A 23,315-nucleotide genomic window follows, 5' to 3' on the forward strand; every position below is an offset into this window, starting at 1 on the left:
GCCCGGCCCCGCCCCTCCCGCGGGGCCCCGCCCCCTGCCTGGCGGCGCCGCATCGGGGCGGCCATTTTGTGGCGCTGCGCGGTCGGTGGCGCTGGGCTCGGCGCGGAGCGGGCCCCGGGGCGGTTCGGCTCCGTTCTAACCCTTTTTCTCGTACAGATCCCTCGGTAAGAGCGCGGCGGTGCCCGGACGGGCCGGGCCGCCTGCCCTGCCCCGCGGGCCCGCGGCGTGGCGAGGCGAGGAGGGGCGGCGAGGGGAGGGAGGCCGGGCGCGGCTGGCACGCGTCCCCGCGCACAAAGGGCCGGGCCGGACCGGACCGGGCGGCGCCTCCCGGGCCCGGGGCGCCGAGCGGGGCCGCTTCCGCCTGGCCGCGGCCTGGCGCGCTGAGGCCGGGGGGTCCCGGGCCGCGGGTCGGCCCCCGCCCGGTCCCTCCCTTCCTCTCTCCCTCCTTCCCTCTCCGCGCCTCGGCCCGCGGAGCTGCGCGGCCGGCGCGGGCAGGTGAGTATGTGCGGGCCGAGCGCAGGCGCCGAGGGCCCGACCGGCGGGGGCGACCGAGTGACCTTGCGGCGTGGCCGTGGCCCGAGCCGGGGCTGTGTCGGCGGCGCCGCGGCGGTCTGGGGGTGGCGGCGGCGGCCGGGAGCGGCGCCGGGCGGTCCCGTAGCGGCGGTGCCGCGGGAGTTGCGCGGTGCCGTGGTTGGCGGCTCAGCCCTTGGGCTCGGGAGGAAGCGTGGCGGGGCCGGGGTTGGTCCCGGGGTGGCTCCGCGGGGCGCCAGCGGCTGCTCCTCGCCCGGCCCCGGGGGATAAAGCGAGGCAAATGCTCCGCGCTTTGCGGAAAAGGAGGTCCCGGGTGCTTGCTTGGAGACCTCAGCGACGCTGCTGTGCAGAAACGTGACGCTTCTCTCCACTAATAAAAAATAACTGTGGAAAAAAAAAAAAAGGCGAAAACCCAACCTAGTGTTAAAGTGGGTCCCATAAGTCCAACAGAAGTCTGTGTGAGTTTTCTTCACAAAATCTCTTGGCTCTGGTTTTACTTATTCTTAAACTTATTCGTTCTTCGCAGTGATTTTCTTACTGACCTCAATCTGCTGGGGTTAGGCAGGAAGATCGGCAGGTTGTTTCCTCGGTGGATTCGGCTTAAGGTTGTTTCATCATCTGTTTCGTGCCCAGTGGATGGGGATCCTTTCGGTATAGCTGGTAGGGTGTTGTGGAGGGTCTTGTGCTGTGGTATCCCCGAGGTTTGGTGTCAGTTCTGCAGATTTGTGTGGAGCACCTGTGCCTTAGTCACTGTTTGCCTAGGTAATATGGTCTCGGGGTTGATTGGAAGGGATGTGTTTATCTACAAGAGAGGTGGATGGTTTTCTTAAAGTTGAGAGTTTTTGAGACTTGTAAGTGGAAGTCGATGGTGTGTGATGAAAAGGGTCAACACTGTAGAGTGTAGTTTTGCACCTTTTCTGAAGAATGCTGCTTGGTTTTGCTCATGTTGCTTCACATTATAGCATGTTGGTTTAGTCCACTGCAACTCTTTAGCTTGTTTTCAGTGTTGTGAAGAGGAACACATGCAATGCCATGGTTGCTACTTGAGAAATATGTTAAATTATTTGGGTCTTCTCTTCCAAATGGAAAGTTCATTATGCATGAAAGTTTTGCTTCTTGAGGCAGATGTGTTTTTGCATGAAACTGTTTCTCAGGTGATTACATTCTTTCCTGCATTGTAAGCTGCTGTTTGGTACTGCTAGAAATGAAAGTGTATAGTTGGATCCTTCTTATATAGGATTGCTTGTTTCTTTTAGAGGTCTTAATAATAATAACTTTCTCTTTTCTTAAATGCATTTGCCATTTTAATATAAGTGTAAAGAGCATAGTTGTACTTCTCTCACTTGTTTTCTATAAATGTTTGGGAAGATCTGTGAATATCTGTGTTTAATTCCCTGTGTCAGGGAGTTTGTGGATGGTTTGGTAGTACTTCTTTCTTTAAGCTCTCTGTGGTAATGATGCTTATAAATGACAACTGGCTTGGTTTGGTTGTGTGAGGAGGAGGCAGTTACCTGTTTTTAGGGTGATTCGTTCCTGGATAGTTTTCCAAAAATCACAGTTTTGGTATGAGATGGTCTACTAAGCAATGAAAAGAGCAAGGGGTTTTCCATCCCTTCTTCAGATACAAAGTACTTGTATTATCACTTAAAATGTTTGGCATCTGTTGACTTACAATCCCAGGAAGACAGTTTTTATACCAGGTTGGAAAAAAAATGGGTGTTTGGTTAGGCTCTGGATTGTGAAATGACAGATTACAACTGAAAATACAGTTTCTCCATGGGGAGTTCTTCCTGTGGGCTCTGTAGGGGTGACTGCCTAGAGCTGGCTGTGAAATGGCACTTAGTTTTCCACCAGTTTGTGTGACTCTGGAATAATTGTATCTGTGCAGCTCTAGGGAGGTTTTCTGAGGTGTGGCATATGTTGTTTTCTTCATGTGAGAAGATGTGCAGCTGGAGGAAGGTGGAATTGTTACTGGTGGAGCAAGAGCTTGTTAAAATTCAGGGGTTTCAATTATTTCCTTCTTGCTCTTTGCCTTTGGAAGAGTGATTTGTGATGGGAAAACTCAAAAGATCCTTTGAATGCTTTCTGATTCTTTTTATATTGTTTGTGGAAGGTATCTTCATGTCTCAAAACTGTACAAAACCTGTAGTGCAATTACTGGCAGGCCATACAGGGATAAGGTATTAGAAAAAGCACTCTTAGTGTTGTGGTTTTGTCCCAGTACCTCGTGGTGGTCGCAGGTTTGAACTTTCTATATATACAGTTCTTTGTGGGCTGTTACTGCTGTTGTGTTGCCTGCATTGATTTTTGCCTCCATTTATTCTTTATTGCAGTCTAAAAGTTGGTTTTAATTGGTTGCCCACAGGATTGGCTTGGCTTCTGCTACTTGTTAAGAAAAAAACATCTGTCTTTGCAGGTAAGAGCCTTTGAATCGAAGACTTCTTTATATGCATATTGAGTATGTCTTAAGAAATATTTGAAGCTTTTGGCATCTTTGAATTAGTATCAAAACCCTTGGGTCTTTTTACTCTTGACTCCCACTGGTGATGGTGGTTCTGGCCATGTTGTTCTTGTAAACAGATTTTTCTGCTTAACTAATGTTCTGTTGTTTCATCAGCATGTGGTAGTCCTGAACACTCTCCCAGTTATTCTCTACTGTTGGAAAATGTGGCTACTTTGCTGCAGGCCATAGGTCTGCATGTTTCTAACTATTGGAGTTTAGAAGTCTATGGTAACTTTCTAATTAAGTTTTGCAGCATTTAGAGGGGTCAGGTAGATAGTAATTTCTGAGTGAATTCAGAGCCTAACAGGTTGATTTCAGCCCTTTAAAAAAAGGCAAAACTAGGCTGCAGTTTTAGCTTTTATGAGATAGTGCTATCCTGAATCCTTAAAATTCCTCCTACAATGCTGGTGTTACTCCAATTCTTAGTCTTTGTCCAAGAATTGACAAATAGTCTGTGTGTGTGTGTGTACAGCGTGGGCATGGTATTTTAATACTCCCTAAGATGAGGTTGAATTTTCTAAACTTCCCATCATTTGAAAAATGCATGCACAGAAGCCTGGTCTGGTGGTGGTATCAGTGGTGGGACCAGTTTCTGCACATGACCCAAATTTTGCTTATTTTTTTGACCAGCACAGAGAAGTAATACTGTCTGTCATCTTGTGCTCCTTTTTCTAGTGTAACATTAACATTTTAAAAGATGTTGCTTTCAAGACACAAATGTACTGTTAGGGTTCATCAGAGGAGTTGATTGAGAGGGATTGTCAGCAGCCCCTTACCCTCAGCCTCAGCCCCTTTTTTATCTTGACTTGCTAATGGGGATGGCTTGTCCATACAGTACAACTCTAGGATTTTGGGCTTCTGATCTCTTCAAAAACACACCAAACACACACAAGTTCAAAAAAACCACACCAAACCAAACAACCTGCTTCTGCCTTAGAAGTACCTTTTAGTACAGGGGGAGATGTAGGAGTCTGAGAACACTTCTAAGAACCCCCAGAAAGCCTTTGCTGCACACTGCCCAGGTGTGTAACCTGTTCTCTGTCTGAAGTTAACATTGCCTCTGCATCTGTGTTGGTCTTTACAAGTGAGCAGTGAGATATTTGAGCAGGTGTTGCTTTTCATTAGTTGGAAAATTTGTGTTCTGGAGAACACGTGAGTGTTTAGGAAAGTGAAATTTGGTCCTTGTGATTTTTCTTTAAATTGCAGAAATGAAACAAATACTTGAGAACAAACTGAAATAATGAGAAACTTGAAGCACTTATTTTGTGTTGACAAAGTTAAGGTTTTTTTGGTTTTTTTGTTTTGTTTTGTCCAAAAAAAATTTGGTGGAATGAAAGCCTTATTCTTACCATAGTACTGTTAATTCTTGCTTAATAGCAAGCTTTTCCTTTATATAATGCATGGAGTTAACTACACTGAAGTCACTGCAGCTGTTTTTTCTGACCATTGTAAACCTAAGCAGCTGTTTGTTTTTTGGTTGGGTTTTTTTTTGTCCATTGTGATTCAGTGGAAGATACAAGACTTGGTAACAAACCTTCAAGGTACCCCTTAGCATTTATAATAAGTTTATAGTATTTATATATGTTTTATATTTATTAGCATTTATAATTAAGTTTTGAGTTTAGTGCAAGATTGAGATGTTTGCATTACACCAGAAGTTATGTAAGTGTTCAGATGTTTGAACTCTTAAGAGTTCTCTTGTGACCTTACCTGTTAATTTGTATTCTGAGCTAGATGAATAGAATTGTTACTAAATACAGTTAACTCATAGGTGTCAGTTCTTATAAAGAATTTGATGTTATAGAGCAGCAAATTTGAGCAGGGAAATCTTCCTAAGCTGCCTTTGTTCATGTCAGCCATGTCAGCTCATCACTTTTGTACTAGTAAGGAAATAAATAAAAGTAATCTCCTATTTAACACAGGAGACTTTAAATGTGGAGCTCCTGACACATAAAATGTATCCAAAACTATTTTTTTGTTTAATAGGTAATAGAGAAAATGCACTTTGGGTAGGAATTGCTGCTAGGCAAACTTAAAATAAATCTACAGAATCATTGAAAAACACAGTTTACATGTTTTTGCTGTTTTAAAAGTCTGTCATGCTTTCTTAAATGTGTAGAGAACAAAGACAGTTCTTACTTTGACCTATTTTTTTCCACATGGGTGAGTTATTTTGCTGTTGGAAAATGACTGAGCAGTGAGCTTTACTCTCAAGATATATGTACTGCTAAAAGAGAGATGCAAGATGTTGCTTTTGTTCCTTTGCCGTGGAGATGAGAAGGTTGCTTAAACAAAAAAAAAATCTTGAGGCTTAGTATATATTCCCTTTTGTGCTGCTGCCAGCCTGTGGTGGAGTAGGGGTTTTCTCAGCAGTATTTTTTTATAGACCTTCTCATGTTGGTCTTGCAAGTTCCAGACTCTTTCAGGGTGGTGTAGAGAGGAATCGTGTTCAATGACAACAGCCTGAGCAGCAGAGGTGACTGTGTGACAGTGGGATTGTCTGCTGGCTCCTTGAAGGAGAAAGGTCCTCTGCACTTCCCTGGTGTCAGCTGGATGTGTGCCCGTGCCTTTCAGTACCCCAGTGTGATGCTTATGGTCATGAGCATGTTGAAGGAGTTAGCTCTGGTTTATTGGAAAGCAAAGAAAAAATACTTCGATTTAAGTAATCTGAAGTTCCATCATACAAATGGAAGAATTGCTGCTTTTTTCCCCCCTGTAGAAAAATCGCTGTTATTTTCATTCAGTACTGAATTCAGCCTTACCTGGCATGGCTAAATTGTTGGGTAGTGGCTTTACCTAGTATTTAAGGATGTATTCAAGGCACATCTACTGGAAAGTGATCGAAAGAGCTGGGAGGAAAGTGCATCTGTCTCAGGTTTGCCTGTATGCTGGAATACAGTGCTTGGCCAAATGTGAAATGTTGGGAGATGGTGACTGATGGGAATTGGTCACAGCTTTGAATTAAACCAGAAGTCTTTGGTGGTTGCATTGTATCATCTGGTTCATCCTTGATTCCAAATGCTTAGCTGACTCCTGAGGGATGTGTCTGGGGGGAGCCTGAGAGCTCTCTGTACAGATTCTGAGCTGGCTTGTTCTTAGGAAGTCAGCAAGTTTCAGAGATGGTGGTTCAGGTGAAACAAGGTGCTGCTGCTGACTGCTCAAGAGGAGAGTTTGCTTTCTGAATTGTGCCAGTATCAGTATGATACTTTCAGTCTTTACTGAAGGTTTGTCAAGAATGAGAATTACCTAGTGCCCTGTTTGCCTCTTCTTTAGAATGAGTACAAGGGAACTGTCAAGATCCTCCTATTCAGAATTGATTTTAAGGTTCCACTAAGCTCACCTGCAGAGATGAAAATCATTGATTGGTGCCTGAGACAGAAGCTGTGACATTAGACAGAGCAGCTGCACAACTTGTTTTTGAAAGCTATAAAGGCCAAGTATCTAGTCAGTATATGCACAGGTGTTCATCAGTACAAATGAGGTCTGCAGAGTTACGAAATGTCTGGGGCTAATCCCTAATGATCAGCTAGCTTCATGGTCACCTTGACCTCTTGCCTTTGTTAGGAGAAAACCAGGAGATGAGTGTAATCCTGATGGCCCCTCTCAAGATGGTGTGTGAGTCTCGCAGTTGCTAGTGGTCCATAAGTAGTTTTTGTAACCAACCCACTGTTCCTAGTTGTCTTCACCTGGCAGGGGGTAAAATCCCTCCCCAAATGGAAGAGAACTCTGTTTCCCATAGGTGTGCAGAATTTTTAACAGGTGCTTTACCAGGTGCAGTGGGTACCATATCAGTATATGGTAAATTAATTGCCAGGTACAGTGGGTACCGTATTGGTGTATGGTAAATTAATTCTGTTTGTTTGGCTAAAATACTAATTTTGCTCATGTTCCCTTAAAATACTCAACTACTGCTACAATAGTTCTGAATTTTGCTGTTCTTTAGTTTTCTTTGTGCTTTTTTTTTTATTATTAATTTTTTTTCCTGATACTTATGGGTGCTAGTTTAAAACATTTTGGAATTTCTGGTGCAAAATGTATGCTAATTGTGTTGGTAATCGTTTTAACTCTTGGATCGGTATGAAATAAACCCGAGCAAGGAACTTGGGATGCAAACAGTGCTTAATCTTTGCAAGATGTGGTTAGGTGTTTGTAAACAGCTATAGTAGATGGTGTCTGTAGGTAATTGCCTGGTGTCACAAACAGTAGTCTGACATAGCCGTTGCCTTTTCTCATCTGCAGGTGTGTGTTGTTTCAGCGCAGCATGGCTGTGGTCATCCGCTTGCAAGGTCTCCCGATTGTGGCGGGGACCATGGACATTCGCCACTTCTTCTCTGGATTGACCATTCCCGATGGGGGCGTGCATATTGTAGGGGGTGAACTGGGTGAGGCTTTCATCGTTTTTGCCACTGATGAAGATGCAAGGCTTGGTATGATGCGCACAGGTGGTACGATTAAAGGGTCGAAAGTGACGCTGCTGCTGAGCAGTAAGACGGAAATGCAGAACATGATAGAACTGAGTCGTAGGCGCTTTGAAACTGCCAACCTAGATATGCCTCCAGCAAACGCTAGCAGGTCAGGACCACCACCTAGTTCTGGGATGAGTGGAAGGGTTAACTTACCTACTACTGTACCTAACTTTAACAATCCTTCTCCTAGCGTAGTAACAGCTTCTACTACTGTGCATGAAAGCAATAAAAACATATCTACGTTTTCTACTGCCAGTATGGGGAATGCACCTCCAAATCTTGGGAGTACCTTTGGTAGCCCAACATTTAGCTCAACTATACCTAGCACAGCATCCCCAATGAACACAGTACCTCCTCCACCAATCCCTCCTATCCCAGCTATGCCGTCTTTGCCACCAATGCCTTCTATCCCCCCCATCCCTGTTCCCCCTCCTGTACCCACGCTGCCTCCCGTTCCTCCGGTTCCTCCCATACCCCCCGTGCCCCCTGTACCTCCAATGACACCTATGCCTCCCATGTCAGGAATGCCTCCCATGAATCCTCCACCCGTGGCACCTTTGCCCGCTGGAATGAATGGGTCTGGAGCAGCAGTGAATATGAACAGCGGCTTGAATCCATTGTTTATTGGTCCCATGAATCCTGTAAATCCAATCCAGATGAATTCTCAAAGTAGTGTCAAGCCGATTCCAATCAATCCAGACGATTTGTATGTCAGCGTTCATGGAATGCCCTTTTCTGCAACAGAATCTGATGTGAAAGACTTTTTCATGGGGCTCCGTGTGGATGCAGTCCATATGCTGAAGGATCATGTAGGTCGAAATAATGGAAATGGACTAGTTAAGTTTTTTTCTCCTCAAGATACATTTGAAGCACTGAAGCGAAACAGAATGCTGATGATTCAGCGCTATGTTGAAGTTAGTCCTGCAACAGAGAGGCAGTGGGTGGCTGCTGGAGGCCACATAACTTTCAAGCAAACCCTGGGTCCCTCTGGGCAGTCCCACCCTCCTCCTCCCCAGCCTCATCCTAGGTCCAAATCTCCTGGTGCACCGAAAAGGTCACGGTCGAGATCTCCCCATGAGCAGGGTTTCTGTGTTTATTTGAAAGGCCTTCCCTTTGAATCGGAGAACAAACACGTGATAGATTTTTTTAAAAAGCTGGATATAGTTGAAGACAGCATTTATATAGCTTATGGACCTAATGGGAAGGCAATAGGAGAGGGGTTTGTTGAGTTCAGGAATGAAGCTGATTATAAGGCAGCTTTGTGTCATCATAAGCAGTACATAGGGAATCGCTTTATCCAGGTCCATCCAATTACTAAAAAGGCAATGTTAGAAAAGATAGATATGATCCGTAAGAGGTTGCAGAACTTCAACTATGACCAGAGAGAAGCCATCATGAACGCTGAGGGAGGAGATCCAGGCTTGCCCAAATTGTGTGCACATATATCTAATATTCCATACAATATAACAAAGATGGAAATCGTTCAGTTTTTAGAGGGACTGGCAGTAGAAGAAAACTCTATACAAATTCTTGTTGATAATAACGGGCAGGGTTTAGGACAAGCACTGGTTCAGTTTAAAGCTGAAGAGGATGCTCGTAAGGCAGAGCGTTTGCACCGTAAAAAGCTGAACGGAAGAGATGTTGTTTTGAGATTGATAACTGTAGAAGAAATGAGAGAGATTGAGAGAAGTCCCCAGGCTCAAGGGAAAAAGATGCTGAAAATACCCATACAAGGAAATGCAACTGGACCAGGAGCACAGGGGGCAGGTGGGGAAGATCATTCCTTCATGGGGGGAAATGCTAAAGAAGCCAACAACGGTCCTCCATTTAATTTCCCTGGTAACTTCAGTGGCTCTGGCACTTTTGGTCCCCCTTTGCCACCACCTGGAATCGGTGGCTTTCCTGAGGCTAGACAAGGAATGCCTGCAGTTCCAGCTAGTGGTTTACCTGCAGCAAATCTTGAGGTCCCAGGTTTTGCAGGTGGTCCTGGTAATATGGGGGGCCCGGCAGGTTTTGCAGGGGGTCCTCAGAGTTTTGGCAACGGTCCTGGCAATTTAAGTGGACCCCCTGCCTTCGGTGCTGGTCCTCCAGGAATTGCTGGTGGTATTGGGCATTTAAGTGGACCCCCGGGGTTTGGACCTGGACCAGGAAATATCCATATCAGTGGACCCCCAGGTTTTGCAACAGGTTCTGGGAAGCCAGGACCAACTGTCATAAAAGTTCAAAATATGCCTTTTACTGTTTCGGTGGATGAAATTTTGGATTTCTTCTATGGTTACCAAGTGATCCCTGGTTCAGTGTGTTTAAAATACAACGAGAAAGGCATGCCCACTGGAGAAGCAATGGTTGCATTTGAGTCTCGTGATGAAGCTATGGCAGCTATTGTGGATTTAAATGAAAGGCCTATAGGCTCCAGAAAAGTAAAGCTTGTTTTAGGGTAGCTGTTCATATGAAGTAGTTGTAGAATAGATATTCATAGTGCTGTGATAAATGCATCTGGATTGGTTTTTATAGTATTTCCAGGATAGAACCTGTGGATTGTTTAAATTGTCAAACAGATTGGTTTTGGTGTGATAGAGCACTGGGTTAGGCATTACAGAAACGCTGTGAGGACGGATGTGCAGTGGATTTTCCTGTACAAATATGTGGAGAAGCCAGAGAGATTCTTAACTCATTACAAGTTTGGTCAACTCTACTGGACACAGTGCTTATCAAGGAATCTAGAGTGGCTTTACATAGTCTTGGACGAGGGAAGTAGATGAAGTCAGTGAAGCTCTTCAGTGGGTGCTCTTGCAAGCCATTGTAAAATAGGTAGCTATTTCTAGATTTGGTTAAAAGCTGGCTGAATTTGCTTTGTTTACAGGTCAAAGCTTTGTTTCAAGTCCTGATTTTTCTCTGGAACTGATTGAATTCTCAGTGTACACAGATTAATTGTTTTGTGTATGTATCTTTATTTTTTCCAAGCTCCTCACTGTATGATCAGCTGAATTATGCCCATTGCTGATGTGTCAACCAAACTAATTCCTATGAGTATGAGCAGAATCGTTCTGTACAATTCAAGCTGTTCTTTGTGGAATAACCTTTAGTTATTTATATATTTGCAATTATAACTGTGCAGAATAAGACTTTTGCCACAAGTGTAGCTAACCTCAAACGTTATCATATGAGTTTTATAGTACACTTACAAAACATTTGCAGTAGAAGCAACAACTTGGAAAAAACCTCATCGTTGTTTAAGTAGCTTGATTTGTTAGGATTACATGAATTGGTTGGGATAGGATCTTTGACACTAGTTGGTATTGATGTTGTATTTCTCCTGTGTCTCTTGAACTCCTTATGCAGAGGCTCTGCTAAGAGAACCAAAGTGGTGATTATTATTAGAAGATTGGAGTCCAGCTAAAGTTTTAAATTAGTTTATACATGAAAGAAACTTCTATCTTCAGCAACTCTGTCATGAATTACTGCTATGGGTGAATTCAGAGATGAAATTTATTTTTCTCCAAAACTTGAAAATACTGAGTTTGCTATATATTTTTGCAATAAAGTTGTGCTGTTGTATTCAAAGTCTGTGAAGAGTTGCCATTTTCTTTGTGCAGTAAAACCTTCCAGTGGAAAAGAGAATTGGAACGGAAGTAATTACACAAGTGAAAAGTAGAAATATTTTTTTGTGTGTCATCCTTGCTTGGCTTATGATCAATTTTAAGACTTGGGCATTGCCTGAAAAACCCTGCTGTTCCCTGCAAATCATTGTACTTAAACATAGTAAACTTTCAACCATTTTTGTTTTTTTGGACAGAGGAAAACAGTGCCTTTTGGTGTTGCATATCATGGAACACTGAAGTGTATGGTCAGGCAAAATTGAGAGGTGCAAGTGGCAACAGTTTTATTCCTGTGGTGTGTAGGAGAGATTTGAAAACCTGTGCAGCGCTGCGTCCCGAGAGGATTCCACAGTCCAGGACTGTGTGGAAGGATTGTGTAAAGGTGAACTTCAATAAAGAGGTGCTCGCATTACACAGATGCTTCTGTAACTCATTAGCCTAATTTTGTTTTGACAGATTACTAGGTGGTCCCAACTTTGGAAAAGTCATGTGATTTGTATATACTGTTTAAAATTAAGCCTCCTGTTAATAAAACTGTCTGTCTCTGAAGCTTCATGTTACGCGTTTCAACAGTCTTTGGGAGTAATGCTTCAACAGCAGATCTTTGTTTCTTTTTCTTTTTTTTTTTTTTTTTTTTTTTTCCTTTGAAAGTCTGAAAGTACTCTTGCTGATGTCAGAAAGATGTGTGACTAGGAGTCAAGCCTTTCAGTTTATTTTTTAAATTTTGCTCTTTGTTTTTTAAACTTTTATTAAAGTTTCATACTATATTGGAGTTATTTGGGTGCTTGTTTCTTCATGTTTCACATTAGAATAAAATTACTGAAGGAAAACTTGGTTTTGTTGTTCACGGAATTGATTTAAGCTATTAGTTTGTGTTGACTTGCAGAAACTGGTGGTAACTCTCAAGTTCAAATGAATCACAGCAGTGCTTGCCTTGTTGTGAAATGGAATTAAACTGCAGGGGTCTGGAAGTAGATCCACAGTTGTGTTGTCTTTTGATGTCACCTCTGATCGTCTTGGTAATGGCTCCAGGGTTTGTAGTGTTGGTGTTAGCCACAGTGTGTGCTGCCAAACATGATTTGTGTGCCACTTCCTTTGGGCTTTTGTAAAAAAGTGCAGTTTTGTTTTGGAAATACTTCGTTTTCTGATGCTTGGTATTTCTTGTATGGTCTGAAGATTTTTAAATGCTTACCTGAAAGTGCAAAGCAAGACAAAAGGCCATTGGTTTGGAGAATCTCAATGTGGATGGAATGCTCATCTTGCCAAGCAGTTGATGTGCCATATCTTTTAGCATAAGTTAGTAGTGAATGAGTAACTATCCAGCAGAACAGGCTCTAGGAATAAAACCAGGAACTCCTAGCATATTTCAAATTTCTGTTTGTACTGCAAACAGTACAGCTGCTGTCCCAAATCGTGACACTTGATCCTTTAAAGAGTATGCAGGGATGTTCATTATTGTGTGTCACTTGGAAACACAAGTTGTCTGTAATAATTCACTTTCATGTTGGAAGCAGCCTCAAGCAGCATGCTGTTTGTTCTGAATTACTGAGGGATGCCATTTAGTGACAGACTGCATGGCTGGGTTTATTAAAACTGCTTACTTTGCACATGCCTGTGTTCATGAACAGCCTTAAAACTAAGGGGTAGGACTTCTGGGGTCCCATCTCCAGTCTGGAAGGTGTGTAACTCCCAGGCTGGCTGCTGACCAGAGGTAGCAACAGAGCCTCAGCTAAAGGACACTGCTCAGACTCACAGGGGTTTTGGACTTGATGCTTTTGAGTCTCAGGAACTGACATTCTGCTTGGTCTCCTTGGAGCAATGCAGTCAGTGACATAGATTTCCTCACCTTATGGAAAGAAGGTGCTTGTGTTTATACAACTGGCTAAGCTTGTGTTTTTAGCAGTTCCTCAAGTGTTAGTGTCCAAGTTAAAAATAAAAAGTATTAGTAGCAAAGTGTTACATTCATGACACAATTTCTGCTAAATGTACAGATTTTTGTCATCCCATTCACAAGAGAAACAATATAATAAATTACTCAACAAGCTTGTAACCTACATGGAAGAGCTGCTATGGTTAGATGAAAGTGTGGCTTTAAAGGTACCAAGTTTTCATGCAGTTACATCTGAATGTCAGAGTCATATTTTGGTTTTAGCACAAGTTGATGCTGTAATATCACAGAGGATATTAAAGCTGTTTTTTTCTTGATGGGTTGTCGCCATGTTCTGAAAGTAGATTTGAGAGGTTTGTAGGCTTTGTAGGTTTAGAGAAAATTGAAGGACACTTCTTTGTAATTCTTAGTAGCATTCCTCCCATAGCATTTATTGCTTTCCTTGAATATCTGTGCTCTGAATTTGTTGTGAGTGGAAGAGGAAGATCAATGCACAAGGCTGTAGTCGTGTGCCTGTTGGCTTTGCAGGTCCAGCTCCTGAATAACCTGTGTGCTGGTCAGTTCTGCTCATTGCTCAGGCAGTTTGTTGCCTATGAAGTTGTTGCCTGTGTCAAATAAGCAGCTTGTTTCCCTGGGACTCTTTTGGTGCCCTAAGGACTGCAGATTCCAGGAAAAAACCCCTAATTCCCAGTTACTGAGGCATTCCAGTGGTGCCTTGCTGTAAATAACTGCTTCAGTTTCTGCATTTTGTCCCTCTGTCCTGTGCTGGGGGGCTCCAAAGCTGCTGCTTCCTGCAGCAAGTGCTGTCCCCGTGGTGTTCAGCTGTGTGCACCTCTGGTCTGCAAAACTGGAACAACTCTGTGTGGTACAGCACTTAAAGCCTCTGGCTGGACACCAGACAGCTGGGAGCAGTTGTTCTGGGGTGATTATCCAGGTGTGTGTTAGACCCTGAATCAGAGGATGGCCATTCCTGTTCAGTGCAGACTCAAGTGCAAGCACTTAGCTCTGTCTTTGACAACATGACTGGCTGGAAGGAAGCAGATCTGAAACTGAACTAGTGTATTACAAAACATTTAGTTTGACTAGAGACATCTGCAAATTAGTTTTCTGATAGTTGGAAAGCAGGTACTGTGTAGGTCTTGAAAATAAAAGAGAGACACTGAATTCTGTTGCTGTAAGAAGTTCAGTGCCTTGGGCCTGGCAGTGGTGTCACAAAATCCATTTACTCGTCCTTGCCCTTCTGCAGGTTTGCTCATGCTGCCTTCTGGTCTGTGGCTGTCCTCTCATGGTTTTGGGAAAACCAAGCTAGAGTTTGTGTACAGAGCAAATGCCTCTTCCTCCTGGTGAAAGAGGAAGTGGAACTGTCTTGTTAATGCTTCTGCAGGAAAAGTTAACCTCGAGGGGTTCTCTTCTCGTCTGCTTTTGGCAATGGGAACGTGATCATAGTTGAAAGATTTGGCTTTCCCATGGAATGAAAATCTGTTGGCTGGTAGTGTGCATTTGACTTAAGGTTTGTGGCTGGGTCCTGAACTCTGCTGCTCTTTCCCTGTCTTGTGCTCAGGTAGGTAAACTGTAGTTTATTCTTTGTACAGATGGCTTGGTCAGTAATTTTCTTGGACCTTTGTTACTACACAATATCTGGGTGTTTGTGCAGGGAGTGTTTCCCACCTTCCTGTCTCAGATGCTTTTCACTCCCGGGTATAAACCGTAAGGGAGAAAACCAGCCTAAAAGTGTTCCTAGCTCCAGACTGAACATGGGTGTCATGATTTAGTTGTGCCCCTTCAGTCACTGGCACTCCTGTGCAGCTTCCTTTGTTCTGTTTTTATGTGTTCACGTTGTGGCAGCGTAGGGGAGAAGCAACCCAAGTGAATTCTGACCCTTTACTGCTTCTGCAGCATCCAAGCTTACTCCTTTGTGGCTGTTTTTCTATTTTATGCTCTCCTATTGTAAGTTCAATTGCTTTTAACCAGTTCTTTCCCAGATACATTAAGTTTTCAGAAAGAGTGAATATATTTCCTTTTATCACGAGTCCAATTTCCACAAAATCCGTTTTGTACTTCCATAGTTACTGCTGCCTATAACTCTCCCTGTTGGAGTATTCTGGCTTTTTGGACCTGTGACTGCCTCTGGAAGGTTAGTGACGTTTTGAAATCTTCATTGTTGTAGTTACAGTGTTGTTAGCCAAAGAATGGGTAGCTTGGTATTGCTCTGATTTCTGACCAATAGGTGCAACTTCCAGCCAGCTGTTTCCTAGTTTCAAGCAATTGGTTTCGTTTTGTGGATGTGGTGTTGCTGTCTGTGGCTGTGGAAAGGTTAGAAATGCTTTCTCATCACTTACAAGTGTAGGTGGATTATGGGTGGAAAACAGCAATCTGCTCAGCACCTAAACCACTTCAAGAATTCCTTTAGCTAATTTTGATGATAATTTTTTCATGCTAAATTTCATAGGACTGCTGTCACTATGATTTTAACCACAGCAACTCTTTCTTAGTGATGGCCTTGCTGTGGTGGCATTTCCTGAAATGTGCTCCATAATGTGAGCTTTTTACAAAACCTTGTTTTCAGTAGTATGACCCTAAAACCAAAGTGTTGCTGCTTGTTTTGATGGGAGATGTCATTCTCCTGTTTTTATGTTTGTGTTCACAGTGTGGCAGCTTAGGGGAGAAGCAACCTAGGTGAATGCTGACTCTTCCTTTACTGCTTCTGCAGAACCAAAACTTTTCACAGAATGTGAATGACTGAGCCAGAAATTCAACTTGAGTGTGAAAATGATGATTGCTGACACCACTTCAGTATTAGGCAAACTTTTCTAATAAAAGGGCAGTATTTATAAATCCCATGGTTTTGAGGAATGCTAATGCACCCAGCTACAAAAGCAAAGAGGGTAACTAGAATAGAATCAGGCACTGGCAGTTTATTGCCTGGATGTATGGGAAACTCACTTCTTTAAGGGAGGGAAGGTGGAGTTGTTCAGCATTACTCATTCAGGTGTGTAGGATTCCCCACACACACTCCAGCACTGCTGCAGAGCTGCTATTCTGGGTTACAGCTCCAGTCTCATACAAATAAATGGAGTGGGGTTTATGGCACTTAGTGTTCTTCCCAGCTGTGGACTTTTAGGAGGTGAGGTAAGTGTGTGAGCAGGGTGGTTGTGCAGAGCTCATTTGTACCCAGCAAGGCAGTGTTCTCATCCTCACATTAAAGGCACCTCAGCATTAACATCAGTGCAGTGACATTAGGGTTGAAGTTCAAAGGCTGAGGCCAAACTTTCCCTCTTTCACAGAAACAACTGAGTGGTGCCCTAATCTACTGAAGATTGTGGTTCAGGAATTTCAGCATGGAGCTGGTGGGAAAAAGAATGAAGCAGTGAACAGACAGTTAAATTCTTAAAATAATGTGACATTTAAACTCTGTTGTTAATAATATGAGATATGTAATTGATCTAAATGGTTTTGGTGTTAAACAGTTTAACCTGAGTGCATAAACCTTCACAGTTTTAAGTACTCTTAGACTGTAAATCAGAATTGGTTTTGATGGTCAAGCCTGTTTTAAGGTTTTTAGAGGCAACTGTAGGGTTTGTAATTTAAGTCAGTCACCCTGTGCGTGTCTGGAAAGCTGGATGAATCTAAAGAAAAAAGCCTTTCAGATATATCTGAAAAATTACATGACACTGTAACTGCACAAATGTCCTGGATTTTCTTTAAGGCCTCTTTTTTTATCTGCACACTTGTCCCTCCCTCTGGGTAACAGATGCTGTATTTTTATTAAGACAATAATCCAAATTACATTTCTTGCAGCACAAGCAATATGTCATGCTGTTTCCTTGAATGGGAAGGTAACATTTGGCTACCCCAGTTATTCCAGGACCAGAAAGGAGAGTGAGCATGCATCCTTCTGCTTGATGGCTTGTGCTGCTTTTCATGTTAAAATTTGTCCTTAGTTAGACCTGTTAAAATAATTTTGAGCAGAAGCAAGTTTTCTGAAACAAAAAAGATGTTGGTTTAAACAAAAACATTAATGATGTAATAGAAATCCTACTTTGACTCTGCAGGCAGTGTTCTATCTCCTTAAAATCAGCAATTTTCAGTGCAGTGACTTGACTGAATGCAACTGTAGTGTCATAATTTAATTCTGTCTCTGTGGTAGCAGAGAGGAATCCCTGTGAGTTCTGTGCCAGCCCTGGTGTTGTGGTGCCATGGGTAACCTCCTGCTCAGTCCTGGCAAGGCAGCAAACACCTTTTGTTCTATTTCTGAGCAGCCTGCACTCCAAGGCCACTTACATGTACAGCATGAGAACAGGTGCTGTTTAATGGCTTTTGTCATCTCCAAATCCCTCTGCTGCTTCAGTGGGTCCACGTGAAACCCTGTTTGTGGAGAACTGGTGATGAGTGAGGTGCTGAGCCTGTCCCATGTAGTGTCCTGGCTGCTGCCTGGCTCAGTTGTTCAGCTGTGTTCTTACTGTGCAGATCATGGTCTGCTGACCAGAGAACATCTTATTTGTAACCCGAGTTTCCAGGCTCTACCTAATGGTAATAACTCATAATAGACTTTTTAATAAACTTAAAATAGAATTTTTAATAAAAGTCTCTCCACTTAGATGAAATGTAATTTAATTCATGTTTTTACAGCTGTTAAATTTACTGCATTTTACCAATGAGGTCTTGGGTGACCAAAGAGGTTTTGTCTCTTGACAAAGGCTCATTTGGTCACGTTTATTAGTTTGGTCATGTTTATTAAAAAGTTGTTGTGACTATTAATTTGACTTTGAGAAAATAAAGGTGCTCACCTGCTCATCCAAGCCTTGTCAGGATGGGGCTGTGGGGGCTTTTGTGTTCTTGCATGTCTTCTGAAGGGGGTGAAACACCTTTGTAGCAAATCCAAACCTGGGTAAAACTGAGTTTTTTAGGGTATAGGTTGAGAAGTATTGCAGTATGAACACCATGGAGAGCAGACACAGAAGAAGCACTTGAGGATTTACCTGTGTGTTGCAGTTGTGGAATCTCTGCCTCTTGATGCAGGGAACTTGTGATGGTCATTTTGGCCCCCTGGTGCTGAGACAAGTGGGATAGCTTGGATCTGTCATTTCAATGGGTTTGAAAAGGTACATGGGCAGGAGAAGTTGAGTAGAAGAACAGGTTAGTGGTATTTTGTGGTCTTTAAATACTTCTGTTACTAATCTGGATGGGGGAGAGAAAAAAAAATTAAAACTTGGAAATCCTTCCCTTTGCTCAGGTTCCTTGATGTCATGGTTTTGTGGTGGTAGGTTTTTTGTAGGTTTTTCTGTTTTAAAGGGTCATTGTTCTGCAGCAGATTTAGGGTGGAAAAGTGAAGATGTTCCTAATACAGAAGTTAATAATTAAATGCCTGAAAAATATTAGGGAGATGTAAGTCTCTTAAAAAGAAGCATATACTCAAAAGGAGAAAGAAGAACTGAAAAGCAGTGTTGGCATAAGAATGGCTGAACTTGGAATGAATAAATTGAAGAAATCTGCTTCTTGTGAGCACTGCAGAAGCAGTATTAGGTGTTTTTTTTTTCAGATTGTTTATCATGAGGAGAAAGATTGAAGATGAAAATCCATAAAGAAGAAATCCTGATTTATGTAACGTGAGGGAGTGTGATTCTGTAATGCATGAGAACTTGAAAGGTCCCATCTGCTCTTTTGTCCTTAGATTTTTTTAGGCAAGAGTTGTCACTGTGCAGTACTCACTCCAGGGCAACTGAGAATGTTTAATGAATTCAGCTGGGGTATCTCAGCCCTTTTTTTGGTCATCATAGAGCAGTGCAATACAAACAAGAAAAAAGGGAAAACCTTTCATGAACTGAGTGGCTGTGGGAACTGTGTTATCACTGGAGTTCTTCAGTAATGTGAATTTGATAAAGCAGCAAAGATTGGTAAGATATATTCTTTTCTAAAGTCTTACTTTGACCTGTTGCTGTTCATAAAGTATGTACTAGTCAAAACAGCTGGGCCTTGAGTTTCTACCCTGGAGTCACCTGTGTAATATCATAGCTATGATTAGGAGAATGACTGGTGCAGGCTCTAGAGGACAGGATTTGTACTTTGGGAAGGGCAGAGGTTGCTAAAGGATCAGCAGGATGGATGCCAAGACATCACCTGAAACCCCATGGATGTGTGTGAGTAAGGAGTGGTGTGTTGAAGGATGTGAGGCTGCAGGGTGGCTGGAGAACCAAAGAGGAGGAATATGGTGTAGTCTGCAATCTCAGTTTAAGAAGTTTGAGCTGAGAAGTGGAGGAGCCAAGGTCAGGTTGATTTGTTCAGGTCATGGCACAGAATGTTTGTTTATACCTGAGATGGGAATAGCTGGAGTTTTAAGAGTGGGGCCTTGCTTGAGACAGGCAAAGGCTTGTGGTGGGAAATGGTGTTTGGGGTTGTTACAAAGGTCAGTGTGATCAAGCTTTTAAGTCTGTTTTTTAACCAAGTTGTTCTTTACATTTCAGTAATACATTTGAGAATCACCAGGGGAAGGAAGCAGCTGAATTGAAGAGTATGAAAGGAAGGGAGAAAAAATCTTTGTTGGGGAAGTCAGTCACCATTGCTAGGGTTTCAGTTACAGTTCCAGCTGAAGCTAAATGACTGACAGGCTTCAAAGCCCCAGCCTGCCTTTGGGTGGTTTTTCAAGGAAATGATTTTGGATGTTCTGAAACTAAATGCTAGTAAGAACCGACAAGTGAGTTTTCTTTTGAATGAAGAGCTTGGGAAAGTTTTGCTTAAGTTCAGTTGTTGATATGAACCCCAGTGTAATTTAATATATTACAAACTAATATTTGAGGTAGAATCAAAGTTTCCCTCTCAGTTTGTTCACTTTTTTCTCAGAAATGTGGAGGATGTATATTGTATATATAGTAAAGGCACTGACAGGCCTTTCTTTGAGCTTGTTGGTTGTGATTTAGGGGGCATAAGGTGAAGGTGAACTTGTAGGAGGTGGTTTTCCCTTGAAGCTGGGATTTGGCTTTTTTTTTTTGTTGCTGTTTTGTGTTTTTTTGTGGGTTTTTATTTTTTTGGGGGGGGGAAATTGTAGTAAAGATAATGAAATGACTGAAGTTCTTGTTTGGTTTTTTTCTGCTGGAAATTGCAATCCTATTTGTGATTCTAATGCTTTATTTGAGCTATAAAACTGTTTTAAACTTTTTATTGTATTGATATTAGATATTTTCTATGTAGATATTATATAGGTATTATCATATAGATGTACTCTGGGACATGGTTTAGTGGTAGCCTTGGCAGTGTTGACTTAATGGTGTGACTCAGTGATCCCAAAGGTCCTTTGCAACCAAAAAGATTCTGTGATGCTGTAAATGGGGGCTCTGCCTTCTCAGTCCATTTTGGCAACTGTCTCAGAGCCTGGGTTGCCACAGAGCACACTCAGGGCTTGTACCTGTTGGCTGCCTCAAAGTACATAAAAAATCCCAAGTTCTTGTGGTGGCACTGGAGCTTCAGGGTTTGTGTGGACACAGCTGAGGGGTGGGACAGTGGTCAGTCACCTCTTTTGCTTGAAGTCAGGTTTGGAGCTTGTGCTCACCTCTGGTCCTGGCCTGGAGCAGCTCAGTGCCAGCACAGCCCCCAGTCCTTTGCACTGCAGCCTGTAGGATGCTCCTGTCAGCTTCCTGCTCTGTGCCTGTCCTCCCCAGGAGCTCTCATCCCTGTCTGATGGACCATGGACACTCCTCACCAGAACTGAATCGAGGTGCCAGAGCAGTTTGGTTAGAAAGGTGTTCTTAACAGTATTCAGTTTTCCGTTTGTCTTTTTTAACAATTAGCAGGTGCCTTTCATTTCAGGTTTTATGTGAGATTTTTACTAACAAATGATTAACTCCCTTCCCATAAATGTTTGATGTATGGGGACAGATGACTTGGAAACCAGTACAGAGCATACAGATTTAATATCTGCCTGTACTACTGCTGGTCTTAAATGTCCTCTATTAAAAGTCCTAAGAATATTGAAATGGTGGAAAGAATTGTAGCCATTTATGTTGTGGGATGAGGCTCTGTGGCTCAGAGAAGAGCTGGTTTGCTGGAAAGAGGCTGGATTTACTAATAATTTTTGTGGACTTCTGTCTTTCTCATGAGACTCTCAATCTTGGCTTAAAATAAAAATGCTTTTTAGTTCACTCAGTGATACAGACCTAGCTTTGTGATTTCTTTTAGAGAAGGGTACACATTAGAATTTTTATTTTGATAATACATTTAGAAAGTGATGCTGATTCTCCCTTGGCACCAGCATCAGCTTTTTAATCTCTAAACCCAAAAGGCAATGGGCTGTCCCCTGAAAACTGAGCTGGTAATCTGAGGAGACATTCTTCTGGTGACCTGCACATCCAGGGATCACAGCAAGAGGCTGTTTGGAAGAAGGTAGGGTGGTAACTGCAAGTTAGGGGGTTAAACTGAGCAATCAATGAGGAGTTTACTGTGTTGGGTTGTTGAAGTGCAGGTTTTATTAACTGGGATGGTCTGTTACATGAGTTGGGTGTTTTTATTGAGTAGTTGGGTAGCATAAGGCCAGGAGGGTGAAACTTCTGTTGGTTCATAACTGCTGGCAGGGTTGTTGATGTTTCTGTTGTGCTTGTAAGCAGAATGTAAGGCAGAGGCTATGGTCAGCCCAGTGCAAAATAAGGTCATTGGAAATCTACTGTCCTTCAGCATGTGTAGTAATGCCTTGAGCTTCAGTGAACCAAGTTCTTCAGTGAGTATTTGGTTAGTGAACACTGAGATGGTGTTGGGTGTCCTGTACAGAGTGGTGTAGTTGAGAGTTTACTTGTGTAGGTAGCTAGGAATGAACTACAGGTTTTCTTGTGCCAAATCCTTGCTTGTATTCCACCTTAGGTTGAGCAGTGAAGCCACGCTGCCCCATGAGTGGATTCAGTGATAACACATCCCTCTCCCAGGCAGTGTTCCAGCCCAGGTTGGATTGGAGCACCCTGGGCTGTGGGGGGTGTCCCTGACCATGGCAGGGGTGGCACTGGGGGAGCTTTAAGGTCCCTTCCAACCCAAACCAGTCTGAGATTCTGTGATTTCCTTTCCAGAAGACATTGCTCCTGGGACTACTGAAAATTCTTCTGGTGATGTTTGATGCCATGAAGTTATTAAGTTTCTCGTGTCCTCCAGGAGGCTCCATGTGTTCTGTGAGCTGCTGGAGTGGTTGGTGTGAGTCACATCCCCCTTCTTGCCCTATGGTCCCCTGCTGCACCCTGTGCCTGCCCAGTCTAAAGGGGAAGGGCAGCCTCTGCCTTTCAGGCCTGGGGCAGTATGGAAGCATAAAACCCAAAATGTTACAGTTCAGTCATTCTCACCTTATGTGTTCCAACACCGTCGTTATTCACCTTAGTGGTGGCAGCCCTGCTGCAGAGGGGTAGGTAGGTAAGGAGGAGTTTGTTAATGCTCCAAACACCCACATGTGGCATTTTGGGGAAGTGCAAAACCCTCCAAAGCTCTGAACTGGGACAGTTAAAATCTATACATTCTTGTTCTGGAGCTTTCTTCAAGCATAGGCAGACAGTGCTTTCTTCTCTTACAAATGATTTGCTTTCAAGCTTTGCTTAAGCTGATTTGCTGGAAGAATCATTATACATTAATATAGACTTGTCTGTGGAGTTGATTTGATTTACATTAAAGTATGTGCTTTCCTATATGACAGGAAGTTGGTTTTTCTGTAGAACCATGTAAAAAGGGTTGGGTGTTTTGAAATGCTCATCTAAAGATTCAGAAAGTAGCAAGTAATTCCTTATTCTTCCGAACATGTAATGTGGATCTCCTATGTGATGTTCCTAGAACACAGCATTTCTTTGGTCTTTGTTTGATTATTTAGGGCCAACTTCTTTACTGGTGTGCTTCAATTCAATGTGAAACAGCTTTGTTGGAAATACAGGATTGAACTTTCTGTGTGTATGACACTACTTGTTGGAGTTCATGATCTCCTTTACAGAGAAGTGGTTGTATGCACAGTAAAAATTAACTTTAACCTCAGTTTAATTGTCCAAGCACTTCTTAAAGCTTACATTATCTGGTGCCATTCTGTGCTTTACTTAAATAAACGTGATTGGTGTCTGTTTGAGCACTGAAAGACTTCAGAGAAAGTGCTTAGGATCTTGCAAACTTCTGTGGATAGTTGTGGTGTTCTTCACCATGGCTGAAGAGTGATTTTTTCCTCAATATGTGGTGTTATGTCCAACTTGAAAGGCAAAAACCATACATGACTGATGGATCTGAAGCTGTTGGATACTTTTCCCTTGTGAAAGCAATGTGCAGAATTCAGCTCAAGATGAAACTTCCCAGGTGATGCCTCTCAACAGTGAGATCCTGAGTTGGGA

The 23,315-nt window shown here is 42.8% G+C and overlaps 2 protein-coding genes across 6 annotated transcripts in view; both read left to right on the forward strand.

Annotated features, from left to right (window-relative positions):
- Nucleotides 1–54: 54 nt before the first annotated feature.
- Nucleotides 55–11,923, forward strand: RBM12 (RNA binding motif protein 12). Of its 3 annotated transcripts, none has more exons than XM_030463235.1 (3): nt 55–164; nt 2,865–2,947; nt 7,274–11,923. In XM_030463235.1, exon 3 carries the CDS (start codon nt 7,296–7,298, stop codon nt 9,939–9,941), a length of 2,646 nt encoding a protein of 881 aa, XP_030319095.1. In that variant the 5' UTR covers nt 55–164; nt 2,865–2,947; nt 7,274–7,295; the 3' UTR covers nt 9,942–11,923. The 3 variants fall into 3 exon arrangements, with proteins under 3 accessions (XP_030319095.1, XP_030319096.1, XP_030319097.1); XM_030463236.1 differs by having other exon boundaries at nt 79–164; nt 2,897–2,947; XM_030463237.1 differs by lacking the exon at nt 55–164 and adding an exon at nt 438–495 and having other exon boundaries at nt 2,897–2,947.
- CPNE1 (copine 1) overlaps nt 93–23,315 on the forward strand; it is a 52,538-nt gene continuing 29,315 nt past the window's right edge. Inside the window, exons 1-2 of one of the 3 annotated variants that reach the window (XM_030463240.1) lie at nt 152–164; nt 2,897–2,947. The gene's annotated coding sequence lies outside the window, so the exon portion shown is untranslated. Of the gene's footprint in view, nt 165–421; nt 496–2,896; nt 2,948–23,315 lie in introns of those variants that run through there. The other 2 variants (XM_030463238.1, XM_030463239.1) reach the window with 2 other exon arrangements.

The sequence above is a fragment of the Calypte anna genome, chromosome 20 (assembly GCF_003957555.1).
Source record: "Calypte anna isolate BGI_N300 chromosome 20, bCalAnn1_v1.p, whole genome shotgun sequence".
In the NCBI taxonomy this organism is placed as follows: domain Eukaryota; kingdom Metazoa; phylum Chordata; class Aves; order Apodiformes; family Trochilidae; genus Calypte; species Calypte anna.